Consider the following 23,064-nt stretch of genomic DNA (forward strand, 5'->3'; position numbering starts at 1 on the left):
GCACAAACAAACAAAACTTTCTGCAAAAGCTCTCTCAAGATTTCCAAATTGGTATGTCAGATGAATAGTGTCCAAATGAAAAACTTCCTACATTCTGAACATTACAAATGCATACTCCATTATCAAAGCAACTTGTAGATTTTTTTTTCCAAACAAAAAAGACTAATTTTGGCTACCGAACTTTTCGTTAGTCAGCTGTATTAAGACAGCTTACTTTCCTATAAGCTAAAATTGACGAAGGACACTACAGACATTTTGCCCTACCTGTCACACTATGACATCTATTGGGAGTAGATATGCAATAAAGAAACCATCTAAAAAAGACACCTAACTCAGGGAGTACTTGAAAGTAAACGGTTATCTTCCATCAGAGAGAAATGGGCAGAGAAGCTTCAGGAGAAACTATCTACGAGGGCCTCTTTGTTCTAGCTTACAATGTAGAAGGCCCAATTTCTTTAGATTTAATTATGCATTCTCATGTCTTTTTAAGAAAATTCTTCACAATCTTAAGGAATTTTGCTTACTGAAAGTCATGAAAGTTAAAATTCAAAGCTGTATTTTAACTGTAGTACAGGTAGTCCTCAACTTACAAGTTTGTTTAGTGACCATTCAAAGTCACAATGTCACTGAAAAAAGTGACTTTCCCTTTTTTACACTTACGGTCGTTGCATGATCAAAATTCAGATGCTTGGCAACTGACTCATATTTATGACGGTTGCAGTGTCCTGGGATCATGTGATCACCTTTTCCAATCTTCTGACAAGCAAAGTTAATGGGGAGGTCATATTCACTTAACAACCTTGGCAAACAAGGTCGTAAAATGGGGCAAAACTCACTTAACCAATGTCTCACTTAGCAACAGAAATTTTGAGCTCAATTATGGTCATAAGTCGAGGACTCCCTGTATTACATTCTTTTTTTAACATACTTCCTTTGAAATACTTATACAATACAAAAGGTTGTTACTGCAGTACTTAAAAACTAGCTTGTATAGTTTTAAAAATATAATTTTTAGTTATTTCTGTTAGGATAACATCTTTCTCTTGCTTTACCCAGTTGTACACACTATAAATATATTTCCACTGCCACTCTCTTTACCCTCTCATTTCAACCTCTCCTTCGGTCCCTTTGTACCCTTTCTGTATAGATGTCATGACTACAAAGAGTGATGCATAATGCTATTCATGTGCTGCGGGTTTTGCTACTGAAGTGGTTATCAAGGAGTAAAAACCATTCAACTACAAAATTCAACTTAGGAACAACTCAGGTGTACAACAAACACTGGAGGCCCACAATTAAGTTTGTTTAAGCCAACTTGATTAAATTTTCCGCAAATTACCTGGCTAGAATGATGGCTACACAATGGACTTGCTATGGCAACAGTCCTCTTTAAGAGACTCCGAATACTAGAGAGCAGATGAAATTTATAGTTTCCCAATAAGCTAATTTTCAAAGAGAAGCAAATGAAGGTCAACAGCTTCCTTTCATTTACCTATGAATGTTTTGTAGTACGGTTTGCTAAACATTCTCACAAGGAAGACATTTATTTATATTTCTATTCAATATCTGTGTACTACTAAAACTCCTGTTTCATGATCTTTACTTGGGAGAAATGGTGCATCCTAAGACCACATTTTTTTGAAGCTAGGTACCTCAAACGGGCTAACTTATAGAATGTATACAAAATCTGGATCCTATGATTCCCCAAAGCATGACATTTGGGAAAGCTGTGGCTGATTCATGGCTATTGGCTGCTGTAGCCACATTATTTTTTATTTCAAAATTCTGTAACAGTTTTCCAGCCAGTCTGGAATATCCCATCCACCTACCCCACCCCCATGCAGCAGCAAGGAATTAATTCATCTGTGGCTTTTAAGGAAGAAACAATTTTAAGGTTCATGAAGGACAGCCTGGATATTTTTATTCCTTTATGTGTCCCTTCTCTAGTACACAAACATACACATACAAATATCTTTATCTTAATTTAATTTGTTAGTTTGTTTATATCCTGCCTTTATTATTTTTACAAATAACTCAAGGCAACTAACATATCCAACATATCTTTGTCATCCGATATTTCCCACACAACAACCCACCTGTGAGGTGAATTGGGCTGAGAGAGAGTGATTGGCCCAAGGTTTCTCAGATGGCTTTCATAACTAAGGCAGTATCTGAACTCGTGGTCTCCTGCATCCTAGTCTGTTGCCTTAATCACTAGACCAGGGGTGTCAAACTCACTTCATCAGGCGGCATCACATGACTTTTTTCTTCTTCATTAAACATGGCCAGCGCATGACACATCCAGCCAATGGGCTGGGAGTTGGACAGCCCTGCACTAGACCAAATTGGCTTCCATCTTTGTTCAAGAACTCAAGGCACATACCTGCATAGTGCACCATCCTATATTTCTTCACAACAACACTGTGAGGTAGGTTGGGCTGAAAATCACAAAATGAGCTGCTATGGTTGCAGATGGGAGGACAAATTGGATCTTTTTGGCATCAATAACAGTTCTTGCCCATCTGTAACAGTTCTTGCCCATCCCTGTCTTCTTACAATTCAAAAGAGAAACTGGAAAGACTCTAAACTGTTCTGAGGTGGGAATCTCAAAGTACAACTTTGTGGTTAAAAAATATTTTTTTTCAGCATTATTATGCCAGACGGAAAGACAAGAGGGTCATCATGGTGAAGAGATAACACCAAACATTGCAGTGGTTCCCAAACTTGGCAACTTTAAGACTTGTGGACTTCAACTCCCAGAATTCCCCAGCTAGCTCTTCTGGCTGGAGAACTCTGGGAGTTGAAGTCCACAAGTCTTAAAGTTGCCAAGTTTGGGAACCACTGCGATAGAGCAAAGAAGAGAGACCATTAGAAAACTATGTTCAAATATTGAATCGACAGTATTTCAGTGACTGATAATTTGATTTTCCTTTTTTGGAAGAAATATGAATTGTATTACTACTCATAAGTTATTATTAAGTAGAGTGCAGGTAATGGTTGAGGAATCCATTAACAAATGGCAAATTATGTGTTATTCATTATGTTTTCACACTGAAAGAAGAACATTTGATTTTTACATGCTTCAGCTAAGCATCTTATTAAGTTATTTCCTTTAACAATTCTTAAACCAGAAAATTAAAACATATTTGACTGGAAAAGTAAAAACTAAGTTAAAAGCTAGGAATATATTTAAACATTATGGGTTAATAAAGAAATACAGTATCAAAATTGCAATTTTTGTAACTATATTTCATAAAATGCAGAACTGAAAAGAGTACAGAAAGGAAATTCTGTTTCTATTGTAAATAAAGCAGTTATCTGCAGAATACTTTTCGTTAAAAAAAATGTGGTATTTAGAGCTTCTCTTTTTATCTGCCTATAATTTCTGCTGTTTGTTGTTTCAATTTGGCAAAATGGTGCATCGCAGGGCAACAATATCAACAAACCTCAAAAGGGCAAACTTAAAGAATGCATCCAAAATACAAGATTCATTACTCCTGTGGGATTGAAATTTGGCAAAATTGTGGCTGCTTTAGTGCCATAACTGGCACACAATCATCATTTCCAACACTGCCTGCCAGCTTTTCATAAGGAAAGTTAATGAGGAAACTGGCAAGACGTTGGAAGTCACTTCCATTCTCATTGCTTTTTTGCCCTGCTTTGTTTTCCTGTCTAGGTAAGGAAATAACTTTGGAACAACCTAACGAGTCACAGGTTGCCTAGTCTATATACTACTAAAATTCTCCTGTCTATTTTCTGTTTGTAACCTTCAATTGGGCAAAATGTTACATTGTTGGGCAACAATTTTTGAATCAAATTACCTCAAATGGGCTACATACAAGTGGTCTGAAGATCCTTGAAATTTCAATTACACAGGAGTAATGGATTCCAAAGTTTGGATGCATTCAAACATACATTCCTCTTGATTTAGTCTGGAAATGCAATCCCTCGAGATTCATCCAATCAATATTTGAACTGAGAAAGTTTCTTGGGTGTCAGCCTGCAGAATGCATCCATGAAGCAACCTTTTATGTATGTGTAACCTCTGCTTTTTTGAGACTTTCTACAACTAAATCCTTTCTCACTTTTAGTCACCTAGTCATAAATCAGGGCTCCATTTACTTGAGTCACGGAGAGTTATTATGACCATATATAAAAGGAAAAATCCCTATCCGCCCTGAGTCTCTCGGGAATAGGGCGGCATACAAACTGAAATAATAAATAATAACTATTGCAAATCAAAGAAACTCAGCATATCTTTCTTGAAAACTTCCCTAATTCAAGAGCCCATCAGAAACTAATGTTTTCTTAGAAGATGATCATCTTGGTATAAAATAACTTTGGTATAAAATAAAGGTCCCTATCTAAGGGTTCCACCACAAATGCGCGAACGACAAAAGCGCGCCTGACTAAACCGTGGTGACAAAACCGCGCCGACAAAAGCGCGCCAACGAATGAGCACTGAAGCGCGCGGACAACAGCGCACCGACAGACGCGCGCTGTAACCCTAAACCTAACCCTAACCCTAACCCTAACCCTAACCCTAAACCTTACCTTAACTTAAATCGCACTTCTGTCAGCGCGCTTTTGTCGGCGCGCTGTTGTCGGCGCGCTTTTGACATCGCGGTTTTAGCACCACGGTTTTGTCGGCGCGCTTTTGTCGTTCGCGCATTTGTCGGGTCACGCATCTAAGATATAAAGTTATTTTAAATTGTTAAAATAAAATTTAGCCTTTCAAGCCTGTAAAATTACAAAGCAAATTTTGGTATCAAATAGCAAAATATAACAATAAATGTAAAGATTTATGCATTTCATTGCCTATTTATTTGGCACCAACTAAAGTGGCACTTTCAGTGTCACAGATTCAGCCTTAAAATGATAACAGAAAATACTTAGTATCTAGGAATTAAAATATAACATATAGGGATCCATCCAAATCATAACTGGAACAAACACAGGAATCATCAACATATTTTTTCCAACACTAGAAAAAAAGACATCTATATACAGTTTAAATTCAGTAAATCACATTAAATAAAGTCATTATTAACAGTGTTTTATATTTATTTAGTAATATAACAATACATTACTAATGAAGTAGTGTTTATATATTTATTGATAGAGAATAAACCCAACATAACCCAATGGGAATTCCTCTGTATGCAACAACACACATATTGTTTTTAATCTTGCTTTTATTATTTTTACAAATAACTCAAGGTGGCATATGTATGTATGTATGTATGTATGTATGTATGTATGTATGTATGTATGTATGTATGTATGTATGTATGTATGTATAATATTCCTTTCTTCTCCTATTTTCTCCACACTAACAACCCTGTGAGGCTGAGAGAGTGTGACAGGCCCAAAGTCACCCAGCCATTTTTTCATGCCTAAGGTGCAACTAGATCTCACAGTCTCCTGATTTATAATCTTAACCACTAGATTACTACTCCATTGGTGTCAGAAGCTCCTACCAAAGTACTTCCAGGTTGAAAGGATTAGATCAAACTCTGCAATGATTCAGACTCATACTCTACAACCCTTTTCACAACAATTATGGACAGGGATAGCCTGCCTCACTGCTTGCTTATATGTGCTTCCAGATTATGTGAGAAATAAATAAAATGAAATAAAAATAAAATGAAGCAATTCATACAAAGTATACTGCTTGATCAGCACACTGGAAGAGAAAAGCTGCATAACTAACTGTATACAGAGATACTTGGCACACAGAATTGGCGGGGAGAGAGAAAGGTTGCTGGCAGTGTTTTCCCTCTTAACCAAAATCTCTCTGTTGATGCACTTAACGGATGAATGAGAAAAGCTAAGTGTTCCAGGAGTTCAAATTGCTGTTTCATTAAATCACAGTATCAAATTGAGGTCGTTCTACAAATACATCTGTATAATGCTGTCATCCAGTTGATAAACTCTAAAAAAGCTGAAATGTGTTTATTTACTTATTTATTTAAATAACAAGAGCTTAAGTACATATTAATATAGTACATGCTTGGAGGACTAATAATTCAGAACTCCTATTTAGCACACATTTTGCTTTCTTTCTTTTTAATACAAGCATTACCAATAGAAGACCAATCCATAAATAAAGTTACATTAACAAAGGCAACACAGTAGTCTTAAAATTTCTGTGAGGTTTCTGTTGCTATAAAGAGCCAAGGTGGCGCAGTGGTTAAATGCAGCACTGCAGGCTACTGCTAGATCAGCAGGTCAGCGGTTCAAATCTCACCGGCTCAGGGTTGACTCAGCCTTCCATCCTTCCGAGGTGGGTAAAATGAGGACCCAGATTGTTGGGGGCAATATGCTGACTCTCTGTAAACCGCTTAGAGAGGCCTGAAAGGCCTATGAAGCGGTATATAAGTCTACTGCTATTGCTTTTGCTATAAATTTCATTGTTTTCAAGTACATTTTTTAAAAAAAAATATTAAAGTAGCCCAATTTTCTACAAAAGTTTTTGTAGAATGTTTTGAATTGCACGATCTCATAGGACTCCATGTACTTCATCCTGGTATGCTAAGAAAAAGAATGGCCATCTGTTTGAGGGTTTTTTTCCCAATGAAGTCTATTTTTTTGGTTAAAATTTTGTTTGAAATCTGAACTATAAATTGGACCAGGCCATGTCTGAACCTCTTGACTGGGTGATTTCTGGATATCTACCAAGAACTTCCAGTAAGCTATAACTCTAACTGTAACTATCAAAATAGATATTCTCTGAGGCAGTTCATTCCATAGTATTTTTTAATCTCACGGTGCACTACTTTTTCAAGCAAAGTCTTTAAAAGCATAAATTGGAGCCTTCTTGTTGTAAAACCTTTTAAGGTTATATAAGTTATTTGGTTAGTTATGTTGATCATGAGTTTAATTTGATAAGTTGTCAAAATGATTTATTGAAATTCTTATATATTGCTTTATTAGTTCATTTTTATGGTTTTAATTTATTCTAAACTGTCCCTGGGATACCAAACTGAAAAGGCAAAGTAAACATTTAAAACATTTAGGCACATCAAAACAGAAACTTAATAGGATGCACATTTTTCAAAATAATTCAGAAGAACAAGTTACATGGGGGGGAAAATTATGTAACAGCCATGCAGGACAACTAGAAATTCCCCATTGATGTAAGTAATCTTTTAGGCAAAGTCACTTCAATATACCTTTTACTGTAGCATGTTAATGTAATGTTTGGTTCAGATTATAAATAGAGAATTAAACTAAGGCCTATCCAGACATCAAAGCACTAACCAAGTCACCTTTAGAACAAATTTCAACCGGATTATACAGCATTTAGATGGGAAAGTTAGGAAATAGGTTTACAAATTTTTTGAAGGTTGTTACATATCTTCTAAGTATACATCTTGGCAGAATGGTCTGCCCTGCATAGTAAATTAGAGGGTGCTTTATGATTATTTAGAACAAATAAATATTTCTCAAAAGAATTCTCTACTTTCTTAACCCTAACGATGAACATGCACTCCAAGAGCATTTTCTGGATTTCAAAACATATGTAAGTAAGTTATCCACCATTACCACTATCTCCTTTTGAACAATAGATATTTTAAATAGGTATAAACATAAGTAATAAAATAAGAAGGGATCATTTAGGCAGTGACTCATCCCCTGCTCAATGCAGGAATAAAAAAGCATCCCTAACAGATGGCCGTCTGGCTGTTGTTGGAACTTATCCAATAAAAGGGAGACCACCATATCACTGGGAAACTGGCTCTATCGTCAAACTACTCTTAATATTACAAAACGTTCAGTTGCGCTCTGCCTTCCTGAAACTTAATCTATTCATTGTCCTGAACTCCAAATGACAGAGAACAGATCTTTCATGTGACATCCTTTCAAGTATTATATCTCCCCTTCATCTCCTAAACTTTCCAGAACCCATGAAATATGATGTTTAGAACCAGACACAATACTTGATATGGGGCCTGATCAAAGCAGAGTAAAGTGGAACGTTATAAGAAGTAGTTTTTAAAAAATAAATAGAAGTATTTCTACTTAAATAATGTTTTTAACAAAAATGAACAAACTAATAGAAGCATATTGAAATGCAGAGGAGGAACTAATATATATGCATGGAAGGATGGACGGATGTGTCTATGTTATAAACTGATTTTGCTGAATTGCTACAGCTTATCAATAATAGTATTCTATCCAGAAAAAAGCTCGGGTCTGTTTTATTTTTTTAAAGCCTACAGAAATACCTAATTAGTTGATTTTCCTAATGATTTTACAAAGCTTAAATTCCAAAAACCAGAAGAAACAGATCAAGGTTCATAAAACAATGTAACAATAACAAATGGCACAATGTTATTGTAAAAAACATTCCATTTGTGAAAAATAATCTTAGTGACTCCAAGATACTGATTAGAAAAAGAGTTATAAAAGTTATAAAGAGCATTTGTCATGGCAGATGGCCAATACTATCCTCTCACTCATTATTATTTAAATGGAAAAATATACACATTTTATTTAGCAATATTTCAAGTATATTAATATTCAACAATATTAACATTATACCTATAGCATAATAAACACAATTCTCTTCCTAGGCTTCATTTAGAGGCAATTTAAGCAGCAAACATGTGTCCACCTAACTGTGTGATCTTCAGATGGATTGAATTATGTTATAATTATATTACCTCTAGTAACCATGATCAATGATCATGTTGCCTGGGTATATAAATTGAGTGCCAGGTTAAAATAGGCTGAGTTTAGGTTTAGAATACAATTATGGGGAAAGGAATGATAGTGATGAGACCAATATGGAATCTTGAGAGCATATGGTAGCACTGCATTATATAGTTGCTGTTGGAAAAGCAAAATTGTTCCTAAAATTACGGCTCTGGCGAATAAGGGTATCCTCTTTTATTGGCTGTTCTCTATTTGCAAGCAAAACATCAAGCTATGACACCTACCATTTTTATTTTCTAAGGATGCATTTGTTGCTTATCTTTCTTGTAAATAAAGATAATGCTTGGACTTGATATTTTGCTTTATACACCGTCCAACTTCCTTTTTTTTTTAATTAAAAAGATTTCTTAATTGGTCAAAGATAGAAGAGACTAGGCAAGAAAAAGTTTCTGCAGTGACTTTGGCATCCACAGGTATCAGTCTACCTAATTGAGAATGCCTCTGCAAACATAAATTCTGGCTTATAGACTACACTATAGCCTTTATTCAAAAATCCAGGTAGTTTTTGTGTGAATTGTAAGTACCATCACAGAAAAAGACTGACTTAACAAATCTAATAGTTATAAGCCTCTGTCTGGAAACACTGTCCATTAGTAATATTCAGACCACCCACTGCATATTCTCTGTATGCTTACTGACTTCAACCAATATTTATATTTCTACATTCCTTTTAAAGTTCTATCATCTGCATATGACATGTGGTCTTAGAAGATAGAGATTCAAGAATATTGCACATATGCAGATATTGAAAATGAAAATTACCAAATCTTTGTTACAGAGAAAAAAATATTGAGCTAAAAGATGAAAAGCAATAATCTTTTCTCAGTCACATTGACAGTACTAGAATTCGAAGAAAAGTCTATCTGTTTTTTAAAGCACTAGGACTATTTTGTTTTGCATACAAATAAAGAAGAAACCATCTTTTTCTCATCTCTATTTAGCAGAGAGAATCAAACTGTTTCTCACAAAAATTTTCCAAGGCCACAGATGCAGAATGTAGCACCTTCCCCTGGAAATTCTGTTTCCATAAACTATTAGCAAAAATTAGTGTATGCTTCATAAAAAAATGCACAACAAATTATGTGAATTTAATGAAAAATAATTACTGTACCTCACAGTGAAATCGTAGGAACAAGAAACCAATATAGTGGGATGAAATGGTGAAAACTGCAAAAGAAATAAGAGAAACATAAAATAAGTCTCAATACATATTTGTGGGGGTGGAGGAGAGGGAGAGAAAATTGTTTAGAAAGAAAAATTCTTCTGTAAAATGACAGTATTAGGAAACCAAATGAAAATATTATTTTGTATAAAAATCAGTTGCTTTGGCGTAGCATCCATAATTCTTGCCATAAATTAAAAATTCAACTTAATATAAAATATCTTACAGATCGATCACCTCAGGAGGTTATGGTACGTGTCTCTAAGATGCAGACTGACCATAAATTCTCAAATCACAAAAAATGCCATTTAAAATCCAAACTATTGAAACACTTAAAACACTTTTAAACCGTATTGCAACATATACACACACACATACACATCTATTACCATTTCACAAAATGCTTATGAGAGATTATGTCTTCTATTGTTAACACCAAGGCAGGAATTCTTTTTAATTACCATTAATCTGGATTCAATTTAACTTAAAGATTTGGATTCAAGGATGAAAACTGACAACAAAAGTTCTTATAATTTCACTCATTACAAAGAATAGATTATTAATCATATGAACTTGACATGAACTGGAAAGTTGAACAAAAATTGCAACAAAGATGGAGACCAAGAGCCAAACTCTACTACCCTCATAGCTGATTCCAGCAACATTCACTTTAAACCAATCTTTTTCAAGCACATTCATAAAAAAGAGCAATTTAGTTCAGAAAGATTTATAGCACTAAACATCTCTTATTTTTCCCCCTTCAATGCTGAAACAGCAAGGATGTCTAGCAGAAATCTGAAATAAGTTCCACGTTTCAAATTCTGAATACTATCTGAATGTCTGCAAGTCTGTTTTGCCTTTGAAACAGCTGTTGAAATAGAACATTTCACGTTCAATATGGTTTAAAATCAAGATAGTTTGCACAGCCTTCATTTACCAATTCATAGCCTGGATTAGGAGAGGGGTGGGATGTACAATATTTTCACACTTTACAATTTATTGTAGCTCAGGTACTCTGGATGTAAAGTCCAAACTCTACAATGGACAACCTGACATATAGCTTTAGTCTGGTGAAGGATTGTTGGTGAGCAATTTTCAAGCCAGCACTTCATCCTCGTCTTACAACCATTTATTTAGTGATAGTTCAAAGTGACAATGCCACTGAAAAAAGTGATTATGACTTTTTTCATACTTATGACTACCACAGCATCCCCATAGTCACATGATCAAAATTCAGATGCTTGGCAACTGGCATGTATTTATGATGGTTGCAGTGTCCTGAGGTCATGTGATTGCCTTTTGCAAACTTCTGACAAGCAAAGTGATTGGGGAAGCCAGACTTAATAACAGTGTTATTAACTTAACTCTGTTATTTAATTGATTCACTTGAGTATTTGAGTATTTATTAATACTTATAGGCCGCCCTTTTCCCTGAGGGGACTCAGGGCGGCTTACATAAAATGAAGGGAGGGGGTATACAGACAATAGACACAAACAATACATAGAAGTAAAATAGTAAGCAACATTCATTCATCATTCGGGTGGGGGCAATTATCTTTGTCCCCAGGCCTGACGGGCTAGCCAGGTCTTAAGGGCTGTGCGGAAGGTCTGGACGGTGGTGAGGGTACGAATCTCCACGGGGAGATCGTTCCAAAGGGTCGGAGCTACTACTGAAAAGGCTCTCCTCCGTGTAGTTGCCAGTCGGAATTGAGAATTGTGGAAAGAAAGGGCAAAACTCACTTAACAACTTAACTTTGGGCTCAACTGTGGTCATAAGTCAAGGACTACCTGTACTTCCTCAAGTGGTTTACTGACATTAAGTTATATTATGGCACAACTATTCCCATTGTCAATAGGACCAAGTTTGGTATAGTGGTTAAGGCTAGAAACCAGGAACCTATCAGTTCTCCCTTAGGCTTGAAGCCTGCTAAATGACTTTGTGCAACATTCTCTCAGACCTAGACAATAGGAAAGCGCTTCCAAAAACCCTTGCCAAGAAAACTTGTCCAGGAGTTAACCTTGATTCAAAGGCAATAAATAAAACAAAAAAAATCATTGTCTATTAAACAAAAGTTTAATAGATGAACAATGACTTGTTCTTGACTATTTTATTGCCATCATCATCTTAGTATACTACCAATTGTTGTAAATATTTCTTAAAATCTACCCTGCTGCTCAGCTTTTTCCTGATTTTAACATTTATTACTGCTAATATTATTATGTTGTATTTATCTTCTTTATTGACATTATCATTTTGTATGCAGCCTTAGAATTCAATCTGGTAAAAGAATGGTCTATAAATATTTTATAATGTAAAACCCACACAACAGAAGGAGGAGACGGGGCCTGCTGAATGAGGAACACAAACATGGAACTCATCAAACACTCTGCTGGTTTTTTGGAATGCCTGTTTTCATAGCCATTTAGAAATGTAATAATCAGAAAAATACTAAAACTTACTTTCACTCTTCTTATTGCATATGTATGCCCAAGCAGACTGAACATAGGTTTCCGGGTATTTCTTAGGTCCCAACCTTTCAAAGTGCAATCAACAGCACCTGTTACAAGCAAGTTCTGATAAAACAAAAATGCACAAAAAGAGTTTTATTCTAAGAATACCAACAGCTCTCAAGTTGTAAACCTAAACAACAGTGGCTAACAGAAATTTCAATATGAGAAAAACTTTGAAATGCCAGAGATCTAAAACTAAATTAACAGTTCTTTCCATTAAAAATGGGGATCTCAGGGTAACTTTGGTTCAGCTACTATCTGATAGCTCAGCTTATTTCAAGGTTACTACACTGGGAATAAATTAAGGGAAGATCTCAACAATATAAAGTAGGTATTATTAAAACCAATAGCAAATGAAGAATAATCATAATCTGAAGCAATCTAATAAAATCCTAAATCCTAAAATAATAAAAGCAGCTTCTCCACTGTTTAAAAATGCACTATTTCCATTTACTGTACCTGATCATATTTGCACCAATCACAACTTAAAATCTCAGCTTGGTGAGCAGGAATTATCACTGGGAGTCCTGGTGATTTTGCATCCCAAATCCGTAGAGTTTGGTCACCTGAAATAGACACACTAATAAATGTTTCCCACTTATAACTTGTTTAGAAAAGATGGAGAGATAATTAACACATTTATTTACAAAGACTGTTTAGTTCATTAAACTGGTCACTTCACGAATGAAAAAAACACTGAATCCTAAAGGAAGAAGTTTAATGCATACATCTTAAAGAGGAAGAAGTGCTATTAACCATGTGAGGAAACTGATATTTTTCTTTGTTTTGTTGAAATTTTAAAGAGATTTGATTGTGATTATGGATCATACTATACATATTTTGCTAGAAAATATAATTATATCAGGTATACAATATACAATTCTATGGAAAATATTCCATGAAAAATGGCAGTAAAACTTTGAAGGTAGGCCAGGCCAGGAAACAGATTTCTCAAGAAATATTAATCTCTGCTTCATTGATATAGGTTATAAGTTTCATAATTTCAGTGTGTGTTTGGACTCAGGGCTCCTTGTTTGTCAAGACACTGTGAAAAACAAAGTGACTGAAAAAGTGTTTAAAGCAGTAGTGCAAAATGGAGGACATAGTCGAATATTTGTAAGAGCTTAAATAGTACCAATAAACACAGCAAATCAGCAATTATTCTCTACATTTATTGCATCTTTAATTCCTACACGGAGACTTTTTCCCCCACATTTTCTCACAGCCTTTTAGGTAGGGATAGCAGACCAAACTCCTGCAAACATAAAAAATGCATTTGGGGGTTTCCTGTCAGATGAACTCAATCATATCTGTCCTAAATTGGATGCCGGTTGATCATGGTGCCTGGTGCCATTTTGTCACATAACTGTGGCTGCTCTTGAACATTTAGAAGTATCCTAGGAAGTGGATACTTGAACTCTGCTACCTGCAGGTTTTATCCATGCTTCCTTCTCCCTTCAGTCAAATAAATGGGGTGTGAACAGCTGGATCCATGAGCTTATTAACACTTTTTGTGAGGAAGGATAATGCTGCCAGCTTTCAAAGGAGTTCTTTTAAGATGTGATTACTAGATCAGGCTCAGTTTGATAACTTTTTCCCTGTCTCCAATTTTTCCATTGTGGGCATCTCATTCCAAGTATCTTGGTAACATCACAGCAGTACTGGAAGGATCTCCACCATCAAAAATTGAACGCGGATAACTCTACTAACTTTCCATCCCCATTGACCGATGATCTCTGGAGAGCCAGAGATGGAGGATTTTCCTCCATCCTGGTTCTCCTTGACCTCTCAGCGGCTTTCGATACCATCGAGCATGGTATCCTTCTGCGACGACTGCGGGAGGTGGGAGTGGGAGGCACCGTGCTGCGGTGGTTCTCTTCCTACCTCTCGGACAGGTCGCAGTCGGTGTTAGTGGGGGGGCAGAGATCGTCCCCTAGGCCCCTAACATATGGGGTGCCTCAGGGCTCGGTCTTATCCCCCCTACTATTTAACATCTACATGAAACCGCTGGGAGAGATCATCCGCAGGCACGGGATCAGATACCATCAATATGCGGACGATACTCAATTGTATCTGTCCGCCCCGTGCCAACTCAATGAAGCGGCAGACGTGATGAACCGAGGCCTGGAGGCTGTTATGGACTGGATGAGGGTTAGCAAGCTTGTGCTCAACCCAGAAAAGACCGAGTGGCTGTTGTGTTTCCCTCCCAAAGATTCCACCAATATTCCATCTCTCAGGCTGGGGGGTCAAATTATATACCCCTCAGAGAGGGTTCGCAACTTGGGAGTCCTCCTAGATCCACAGCTATCGTTTGACCACCACCTGACGGCTGTGGCTAGGGGGGCATTCGCCCAGGTTCGCCTGGTGCGCCAGTTGCGACCCTACCTGAATCGGGAGGCACTCACAACAGTCACTCGGGCCCTTGTGACCTCTAGGCTGGAATACTGCAATGTGCTCTACATGGGGCTGCCCTTGAAGAGCATCCGGCGTCTTCAGCTGGTACAGAACGCGGCCGCGCGAGTGATTGTGGGTGCACCGCGGTTCACCCACATAACACCTGTCCTCCGCAAGCTGCGCTGGCTACCTGTCGATTTCCGGATGCGCTTCAAGGTGCTATTAGTCACCCATAAAGCCCTGCATGGTAGTGGATCTGGATACTTGAGAGACCGCCTTCTGCCAATCACCTCCCTGCGACCAATTAGATCACACAGATTAGGCCTCCTCCGTATTCCATCGGCCAGCCAGTGTCGGCTGGCAACTACAAGGAGGAGGGCCTTCTCAGTAGTAGCCCCGACCCTTTGGAACGAACTCCCCGTGGAGATTCGTACCCTCACCACCGTCCAGGCCTTCCGCACAGCCTTGAAGAACTGGCTAGCCCGTCAGGCCTGGGGACAAGGATAGTGCCCCTCCCGAATGATGAATGTATGTTGCTTATTGTTTTTATTATATGTGTCTATGTTACTGTTTGCATTTCCCCCTCCCTGATTTTATGTGAGCCGCCCTGAGTCCCCTCAGGGAAAAGGGCGGCCTACAAATGTCAATAAAATCAAAAATCAAATCAAAACCCTCTTCTGTTTTCAAAATTGTCAGCTATGGACATCTTGGAATCTAGGAAAGAATCTAAATCTGAGGGACTTTTATTGAAGCTCTTTATCAATATAGCTACTGACATTTGTAAGTTTCATTTTTAATCAGCACTTAATAGAACCTGAGATGGCAAAGCAGCTGATTTGTACACTGATCAGCTCCCATCTGGAATAATGCAGCAATCTGTTGGCTGGGGGACACAATTCCACTCTCTACCTTCGGATCTAGTTTGTTCTCTGTGTTGCTGTTTGGTTATTCCAGATGTCCTCAAAACTATCTTTACTTCTCCTTTGTGCCCATCCCTACATACTTGTGAAAAATAACAGTTTAATTGGTTAATTTTAACTCACCAGCCCCCTTACACAGAAAAGCAAGCTTATTTGGAAAATAAGCTTGTAGCTCATGTCTGTGTTGAGAGTTGACAATTACTTCTCTGCACCGAATTAGTTAGTGGCTGAGAGCTTTTTCATCTAGTATTCTATGGAACCATATTCCACTAGTATTATGCCTAGATTATAATTTATTAAAAATATAAAAAGTACTTATTTTAATGGGAATTTAAAGTTGGTTTAATGATCAACTCGTCATTAATTTTGATATCCAACGATGGTTTTACTGAAGCTGCAATTTTAAGCCATGATATCAAACTGCAGTGTACTATGATACAAATTTGACATTGTATTTTATCATTCTGTACGGAACCTAATAACAAGCAAATGAAAACTCAAGCAATTACTACTACAATACTGAGGTATTTAAAAACAAGATTAATAATACTTTGGTAGAAGAGTGTTTGAAAAATGTCTTTTTGGAGACCTGGATGAAGGAAAAGAGAGCAAATTGCAAATAGTGGCAAAGAAATATTCTTTTTCCAGGATATTATTAATGCAGTGTGGTAATAAACATCAACTAAGGGAACATATATCCTGAACGTATTTTAGGAACCCCTACTTGAGGGGGGGGGAGAGATTTTGTTCTGGTTTTGCTTGTTGAAGGAAGTCATATGCATCAGAACGGCAGTGTTTACAAAAGCTGTCCTGGCAGGATACTATATAACAGGTTAACAGATTTGGAAGGGACTTTGCAGGTTGTCTCCTGCTCAAGCAGGAGATATAACAATGCTGAGCAAAACAACAGCTTTTCATTGGTAGGCAAAACCAAGTAGATTATTTCATTTATTATTATATATTGATCTGGCCACAGTATAAAAATCACAAAAAGATAGTTTTATCAGGAAGCCTAGAAAATTCTAATGGCATTGTTTTCATATGAATGATATTGATATGGCATTGTTTGCATTGGCAGCTAAAACAAACAAACAAAAGGAAAATGCTAGATATAATAGTGTGGTTATAAATTACTGTAACCGCTGGTTGATAACTTAAGGGTTTCTTGTTCTATGAAATTTCTGGGCAACAGTTCATTTAATTTGCGATTTTGACCTTTTCTCTATATGTTGATTTTTTATTGTCCCAATTTGAGGGAAAGAGAGAGAGAATGCCCCATCAAATCAGCTCTAGCATATCAGCTAGCTACCAAAACAGCTGCTAACATCTGCCATAAAAATATGCTTGGAAATAGTTGGAGTAAGTAGCTAGGGGTGGGCAAATAATTTTCACAAGGGTCCATATGAGAAACTGGGACTGCATTGAGAAATCTAATGATACAGGTAATCCTTGACTTATGACCAAAATTGAGCCCATTATTTCTATTTCTGTTACTAAGCAAGACATTTGTTAAGTGAGTTTTGCTCCACTTTATGACTTTTCTTGCCATGGTTGTTAAATGAATCACTTCAACTGTGAAGTTAGTGAGAGTTGTTAAGTGAATCTGGCTTTCCTATTGACTTTGCTCATCAGAAGGTTGCAAAAGAGGATCTCATGACCCCAGGATACTTCAACGGTTGCAAATGTGAAAAATGGTCATAAGTGACTTTTTTCAGCACCATGGTAGCTTCAAGCGGTGACTATACAAACTGTTGTAAGTCAAGGACTAGTTGTACAAGTCTATAGTGCATCAAATAGGCATTTATTTGTTCATTTAGCATAACAATTATAATTTAATCTTAATACAGTTCAAGTGTATTATGCATTGATGAAATCAGTAATGGAAGATGTGTATCCACTAGCAGAACCTTTTATAACTTCTACTATTTTGCAATAGTTTGAGAGTTAGATCGAGAATTAAATAATATTTAAAATATTGTCTTTGCAGAACTTCGATCTTTAATAGATTAAGCCAGAATCCAATATTCAAGTTTCTAATTATGCAAAAATAAACCAATAAAAAATAAAAAAAACTTTTCACTAGGAGGAACTTTTTTAACAATTAAAAAAATATTACTGAGCTTTGGTCTAATACTAGACATAGAATAACAACTATCTCCTAATTCTTAGTATGTATGCACATCTTGAATCTCTGTCGCAGATTACTTAACCTCATGATCCTACAAAAAAGAAACAGACTCCACAGGTCTGAAATCCATCCATACTTAATTGTAATCATAAAGCCAAGCAAAAGTTTCCCAAATTAAATTTGCTACTGCAGTTACCCAATTATTTGTGTCAGTTTTCAATCATTTCTAATATCTGGGGATGCTATCACATATATTGTCATAAATGGAAATCTGACCTTCAGTTTTAAATCAACATGTCAGTGCATCTGGCTATCATAACTGCAATACCGACATAATGTTAACTTTCCTAATAAGCTGGCAAAGTCAATATGTTCCAACCTAAGCAATTTTTTTTGTCAACACTGCAAGTCTTGGCCCATTAGTATATTTAAAATGTCTAATCTTTCTTGGATTTAATAGTCAATTTATATAAAAATAAAAGATCATTTTCTACTCATATTTAATTGCCAATGATGAAAAATCAACACTCTAATCATCTAGTACGTATTTTCAAAAGAAGCTATACTTGTCCTAAAATAACACCATACTTCATTTTTTTCCCAATTAAAACAGAAGCAGTATATAAGAACCATACTAGAAGGAGTGTAAGAGACTTTTCCCCCCTAACAATTTAATGTCTTTAGTTTGCTTCTGAGACAGACAATATCTTACATTATCTGCAGTTCCAGATACCTCAACTGTTAATTACTTTCCTACATTGCACTGTGGTCATTAACACTACTGTCAAACTCTTAAACATAAAATGTTAAGTACTGAACATGGAAAAAGAATTTAATTTACTCAAGAGCTAAATAGCTTGCAACTTCTTCTTTTATACTTTCATATGCAAATCCAAGATCAGTATTCATAGTAGTAGTGGGAAATCTTTAGAAAAATATCATACCAATTTTAATACAGGTAGTCATCGATTTAGGACCACAGTTGACCCCTGAATTTATATTGCTAAGTGAGAAATTTGTTAAGTGAGTTGTGCCCCATTTTACAACTTTCTTTGCCACATTTGTTAAGCCAATCACTGCAGTTGTTAAATTAGTAACACAGTTGTTAAGTGAATCTGGCTTCTCCATTGACTTTGCCTGACAGAAGGTCACAAAAGGGGATCACATGAGCCCGGGATACTGCAACCGTCCTAAATATGAATCAGTTGTTAAGCATCCAAATGTGTCATAAGTGTGAAAAATGCATGTAAGTCATTTTTTTCAGTGCCATTGTAACTTCAAATGGTCACTAAACAAACTGTTGTAACTTGAAGACTACATGTATTGAATTAAAAAGAGTGATGTGATTAAATGCTCTGAAGATATATGACAATTTCTTTTTCTAGTGTGGGAATATGCTGGAATTAATCCCATCTGAGTTTACTGTAATACTGTGATGGCGAACCTATGGCACACGTGCCAGAGGTGGCATGCAGAGCCCTCTCTGCTGGCACCTGCACTGTCACCCCAGGTCAGATCTCCATGGCATTTCTTTCATGAGTTTCTGTTTTCTGCAAACGACGAAACAGGGGCTCATGAAAGAAAAACATCTTATCGCTTGCTGTGCTGCCGGTGTTGGGATGCCCCTCCTCCTGCCGGCCAGCTGGTCTTCGGGTCTCTGCTGTGCATGCATGCATGTCCACACATGTGCATGTTCCCTCATGTCCACGCATGCACATGTTCACACATGTCCGTGCATATCTGCACCTGTGTGCACATATGTCCATGCACGTGCATGTTTGCACATGTGTGCACGTTTCAGTTTGGGCATGTATACGCGCAGAGTTTGGGCACTCGGTGTCTAAAAGGTTCGCCATCACTGCTCTAATATATATATGAATGAAGGCAACACTTACTGTATATTTCTAACCGCAAAGGTAATATTTCACTGTTAGGTCAGATTTTCACAGGCCTTTGTGAACAGTGGATCTTCTCAATTTCCCTTTATAAAGATATTGCCAGAATATTTCTCACAATAAGTATCTACTTTGTGTATCACTTTTGGCAGCTGCCAAAAAAGCCAACACAGTTCTAGGCTACATAAACATAGGGATAGAATCAAGATCAGATGAAGTGTTAATTCCAATTTATAATGCCTTGGTAAGGCCACACTTGGAATATTGCATTCAGTTTTGGTCCCCACGATGTAGAAAAGATGTGGAGACTCTAGAAAGAATGCAGAGAAGAGCAACAAAGATGATTAGGGGACTGGAGACTAAAACATATGAAGAACGGTTGCAGGAACTGGGTATGCCTAGTTTAATAGAAAGAAGGATAAGGGAGACATGATAGCAGTGTTCCAATATCCCAGGGGTTGCCACAAAGAAGAGGGAGTCAAACTATTCTCCAAGGCATTTGAGGGTAGAACAAGAAGCAATGGGTGGAAACTAATCAAGGAGAGAAGCAACTTAGAACTGAGGAGAAATTTCCTGACAGTTAGAACAATTAATCAGTGGAACAGCTTGCCTCCAGAATTTGTGAATGCCCCAACACTGTAAGTCTTTATGAAGATGTTGGATAGCCATTTGTCTGGAATGGTATAGGGTTTCCTGCCTACTCAGGGGGTTGGACTAGAAGACCTCCAAGGTCCCTTCCAACTCTGCTATTGTATTGTATTGCATTGTACTTCATAAGGAAAATTAGAAGATATTTTAAGTACAATGTTTTTATTTTATAAAGCAATGTTTTTACAGCAAACTGGGAATGCAAATTGCAAAGGTGAGCTCTACAAGTGATTGATGAAACATCCTCTGAACAATGTTGATTATGCCTTGTTCTCAATGAATCATGGATACATTTTAATCTTCTTTATACGATATTCAATTTTGTTCTGCAGGTAGGGAATAGAAAGCATCCTTATGTACAAATTAAACCCTTTAAGCTATCAGGCAGTTTTGTTGCTTATACCATTTCTTTAATGACATTTTCCACATGACCAGCCTTTTGTTATCAGAGGGACAATGATCAGGCAAAGTCATCGTTCTGAGCTGATCCCTAGCTATTATTAGCTTAAAAACTGGTACTGATATTATAATAGAATGGTCTATACAGATTTAACAACTCCAGTTTTTTATCAAGATTTCTGATTCCGAACGAGAACTGAAGCAAGTGAGAAAGCACCCATAGAAATACAGATGATTGAATGCAGTATTAACAGCTCTGCAAAGTGCTTTCCTCTTTTCCAACATATTTAATGCTGAATACACCTTAATTGAAATGCCATTCAGGCAGGCCCATTATTTTTCTCTCCTATAATCTTTTTCCCCTTCACACCCATGCTTGCGGCTATAATTTGCACAACTGCAAGTTCTTAAATACTCAATCACTTTTTATTCATTTCCCTTTAAATTTTAACTTTTAATCTTTCTTTTAGATTTTACACACATTTGCTGACAATTTGATTAAGCGCATGCTGCAGGAAACTGAAAACCTCTCACAAACTACCTAAAGCTGTCAATATCATTTTAGAGTTTGCTATTTATTCACATGTATTTTATTTACACCAACTTACTTTCCTCTAAAGAAGCACAGAGACGTCTCTAGAGAAACACTGTGGTAATTGCTAATAAAATTTGGGCTTAGCCAAAGTAAACAAGAAAACATGAGAAAGAGACTCAAGGTTGATTCTCTTGAGAAGAGGGAAAAATCCTGTCAGGCTTTCAAGATTCAGTTATAGTTTCTCAATAAAGTCAAATTCTAGTATTTCTTGTGGTGTTTGTTTCCTGACTTGGCCTACCTTAAAGGGCTAGTACCACCTTCTCACTTGTAGGTATATATATGAGTGTGGAGAGAGAGAGAAATAGAGAGACAGACAGACAGACAGAAAACAAAAGGAAAACTTTTACAAACATCTATTGGTCCAAATAGCAATAGCAATACCACTTAGCCCTCTCTAAGCTGTTTACAGAGTCAGCATATTGCCCCCAACAATCTGACTGTATCGATTTATCGTGAATTTTTTTCCCTTCACTAAACTAGGCATAAACTAGGTATGATGCCCATTTCATTTATTATAATTCAATTTTTTTAAAAAATTTCTGCTTATGTTCTTTTTGAGAACAATGTGTTATACAGCATTTGAATGAAATAAATGGGACCCAAATGGTATAGCACTGGGTTACTTAAGAGCAGGGGTCTTAACTGGCCCTGCCCACCCCTCCCCTCCCAGGAGTCCCCAAGCAGCCTATTTTGGGTGCAGGTAAGTGCGTGGCATATACAGAGGCTTGGGGAGGGCGAAAAATGAGCCCACCGGAAGTTTGGGAAGGCCGGAAACGGGCCTCCGGAAATGGGGAGGTCGTTTTTCCTCTCCCAGATGCTCAAGGAAAGCCTACGAAGTCTAGGGAGGGCAAAAACACCCGCCTCCGCTGTGGTGCAGAAGGCCAACTAGGCCATGGCCACCATGGCCACACCCATGGCCAGCCAGCAACTGGGCAGAGAACCCCTTGCTAAAATTTTTGAAGCCCACCTCTGCTTAAGAGACCCACTTACATTACCTGTTTTATCATGAGCAGGAGAGACATGCTCTTGGGTCCCATCAACTAAGAAATGTCCTATGATGGGACCTAAGAGAAGAAACTTTCTGCCATGGCACCTGCCCTTTAGAACATCATCCCCTAGATATTAGAGTGCCTCTGCTCCTGCTGGCTTTCATAAAACCCTGAAAACATGGCTTTACCAATGGGTGTCTGGAAATGCAGCAAAGGCGGCAGGTTGGTTGCATAGAGAGTTACTGTTAGATGTGATTACCATATTTTTCAGAGTATAAGACGCTCCGAAGTATAAGACGCACCTAGATTTTGGGGAGGAAAACAAGGGAAAAATATCTGCCTTTGCCTTTCAGCAATTGGCCTCCTTGCAACAAACAGTAAAGACAATATACACTGTTTGTAGTGTTATATTTCAGACTATGCTTGTACAGATGCTGTTAAAATTGATGTGCTTTCTGCACTGGCCAGCTGATCGTTAGGTGTGCATGCATGCTAGAACCCAGAAGTTTGGCTTTATCAGAGCGCAGCCCTGACGAGCACATACACTTGCGCCCAATGTTCCCGCGCAACATTTTTGGCATTCGGTGTCTTAGCTTATCTTAAAGCGAAGAATATATAAGAGTGGGTTGGAATCTCAAGAACCATAGGGCTTTATGAGGAAGCTATGCCATGTGGTACAACCCTCCTAAAAGTGATGCAGGG

General features: G+C 37.2%; 1 protein-coding gene across 1 annotated transcript in view; it reads right to left on the reverse strand.

The window, feature by feature from the left end:
* PEX7 (peroxisomal biogenesis factor 7) overlaps positions 1-23,064 on the reverse strand; it is a 69,222-nt gene that overhangs the window by 26,970 nt on the left and 19,188 nt on the right. Inside the window, exons 6-8 of the mRNA XM_087718392.1 lie at positions 12,854-12,960; positions 12,344-12,457; positions 9,833-9,888 (exon numbers count right to left, since the gene is read on the reverse strand). Of these exons, the coding sequence (XP_087574518.1) occupies positions 9,833-9,888; positions 12,344-12,457; positions 12,854-12,960 (277 nt within the window). The remainder of the gene's footprint in view (positions 1-9,832; positions 9,889-12,343; positions 12,458-12,853; positions 12,961-23,064) is intronic.

Source organism: Thamnophis sirtalis, unplaced genomic scaffold (genome assembly GCF_051295495.1).
Source record: "Thamnophis sirtalis isolate CommonGarterSnake01/CBP01778 unplaced genomic scaffold, rThaSir2_p1.2 scaffold_6, whole genome shotgun sequence".
In the NCBI taxonomy this organism is placed as follows: Eukaryota; Metazoa; Chordata; class Lepidosauria; order Squamata; family Natricidae; genus Thamnophis; species Thamnophis sirtalis.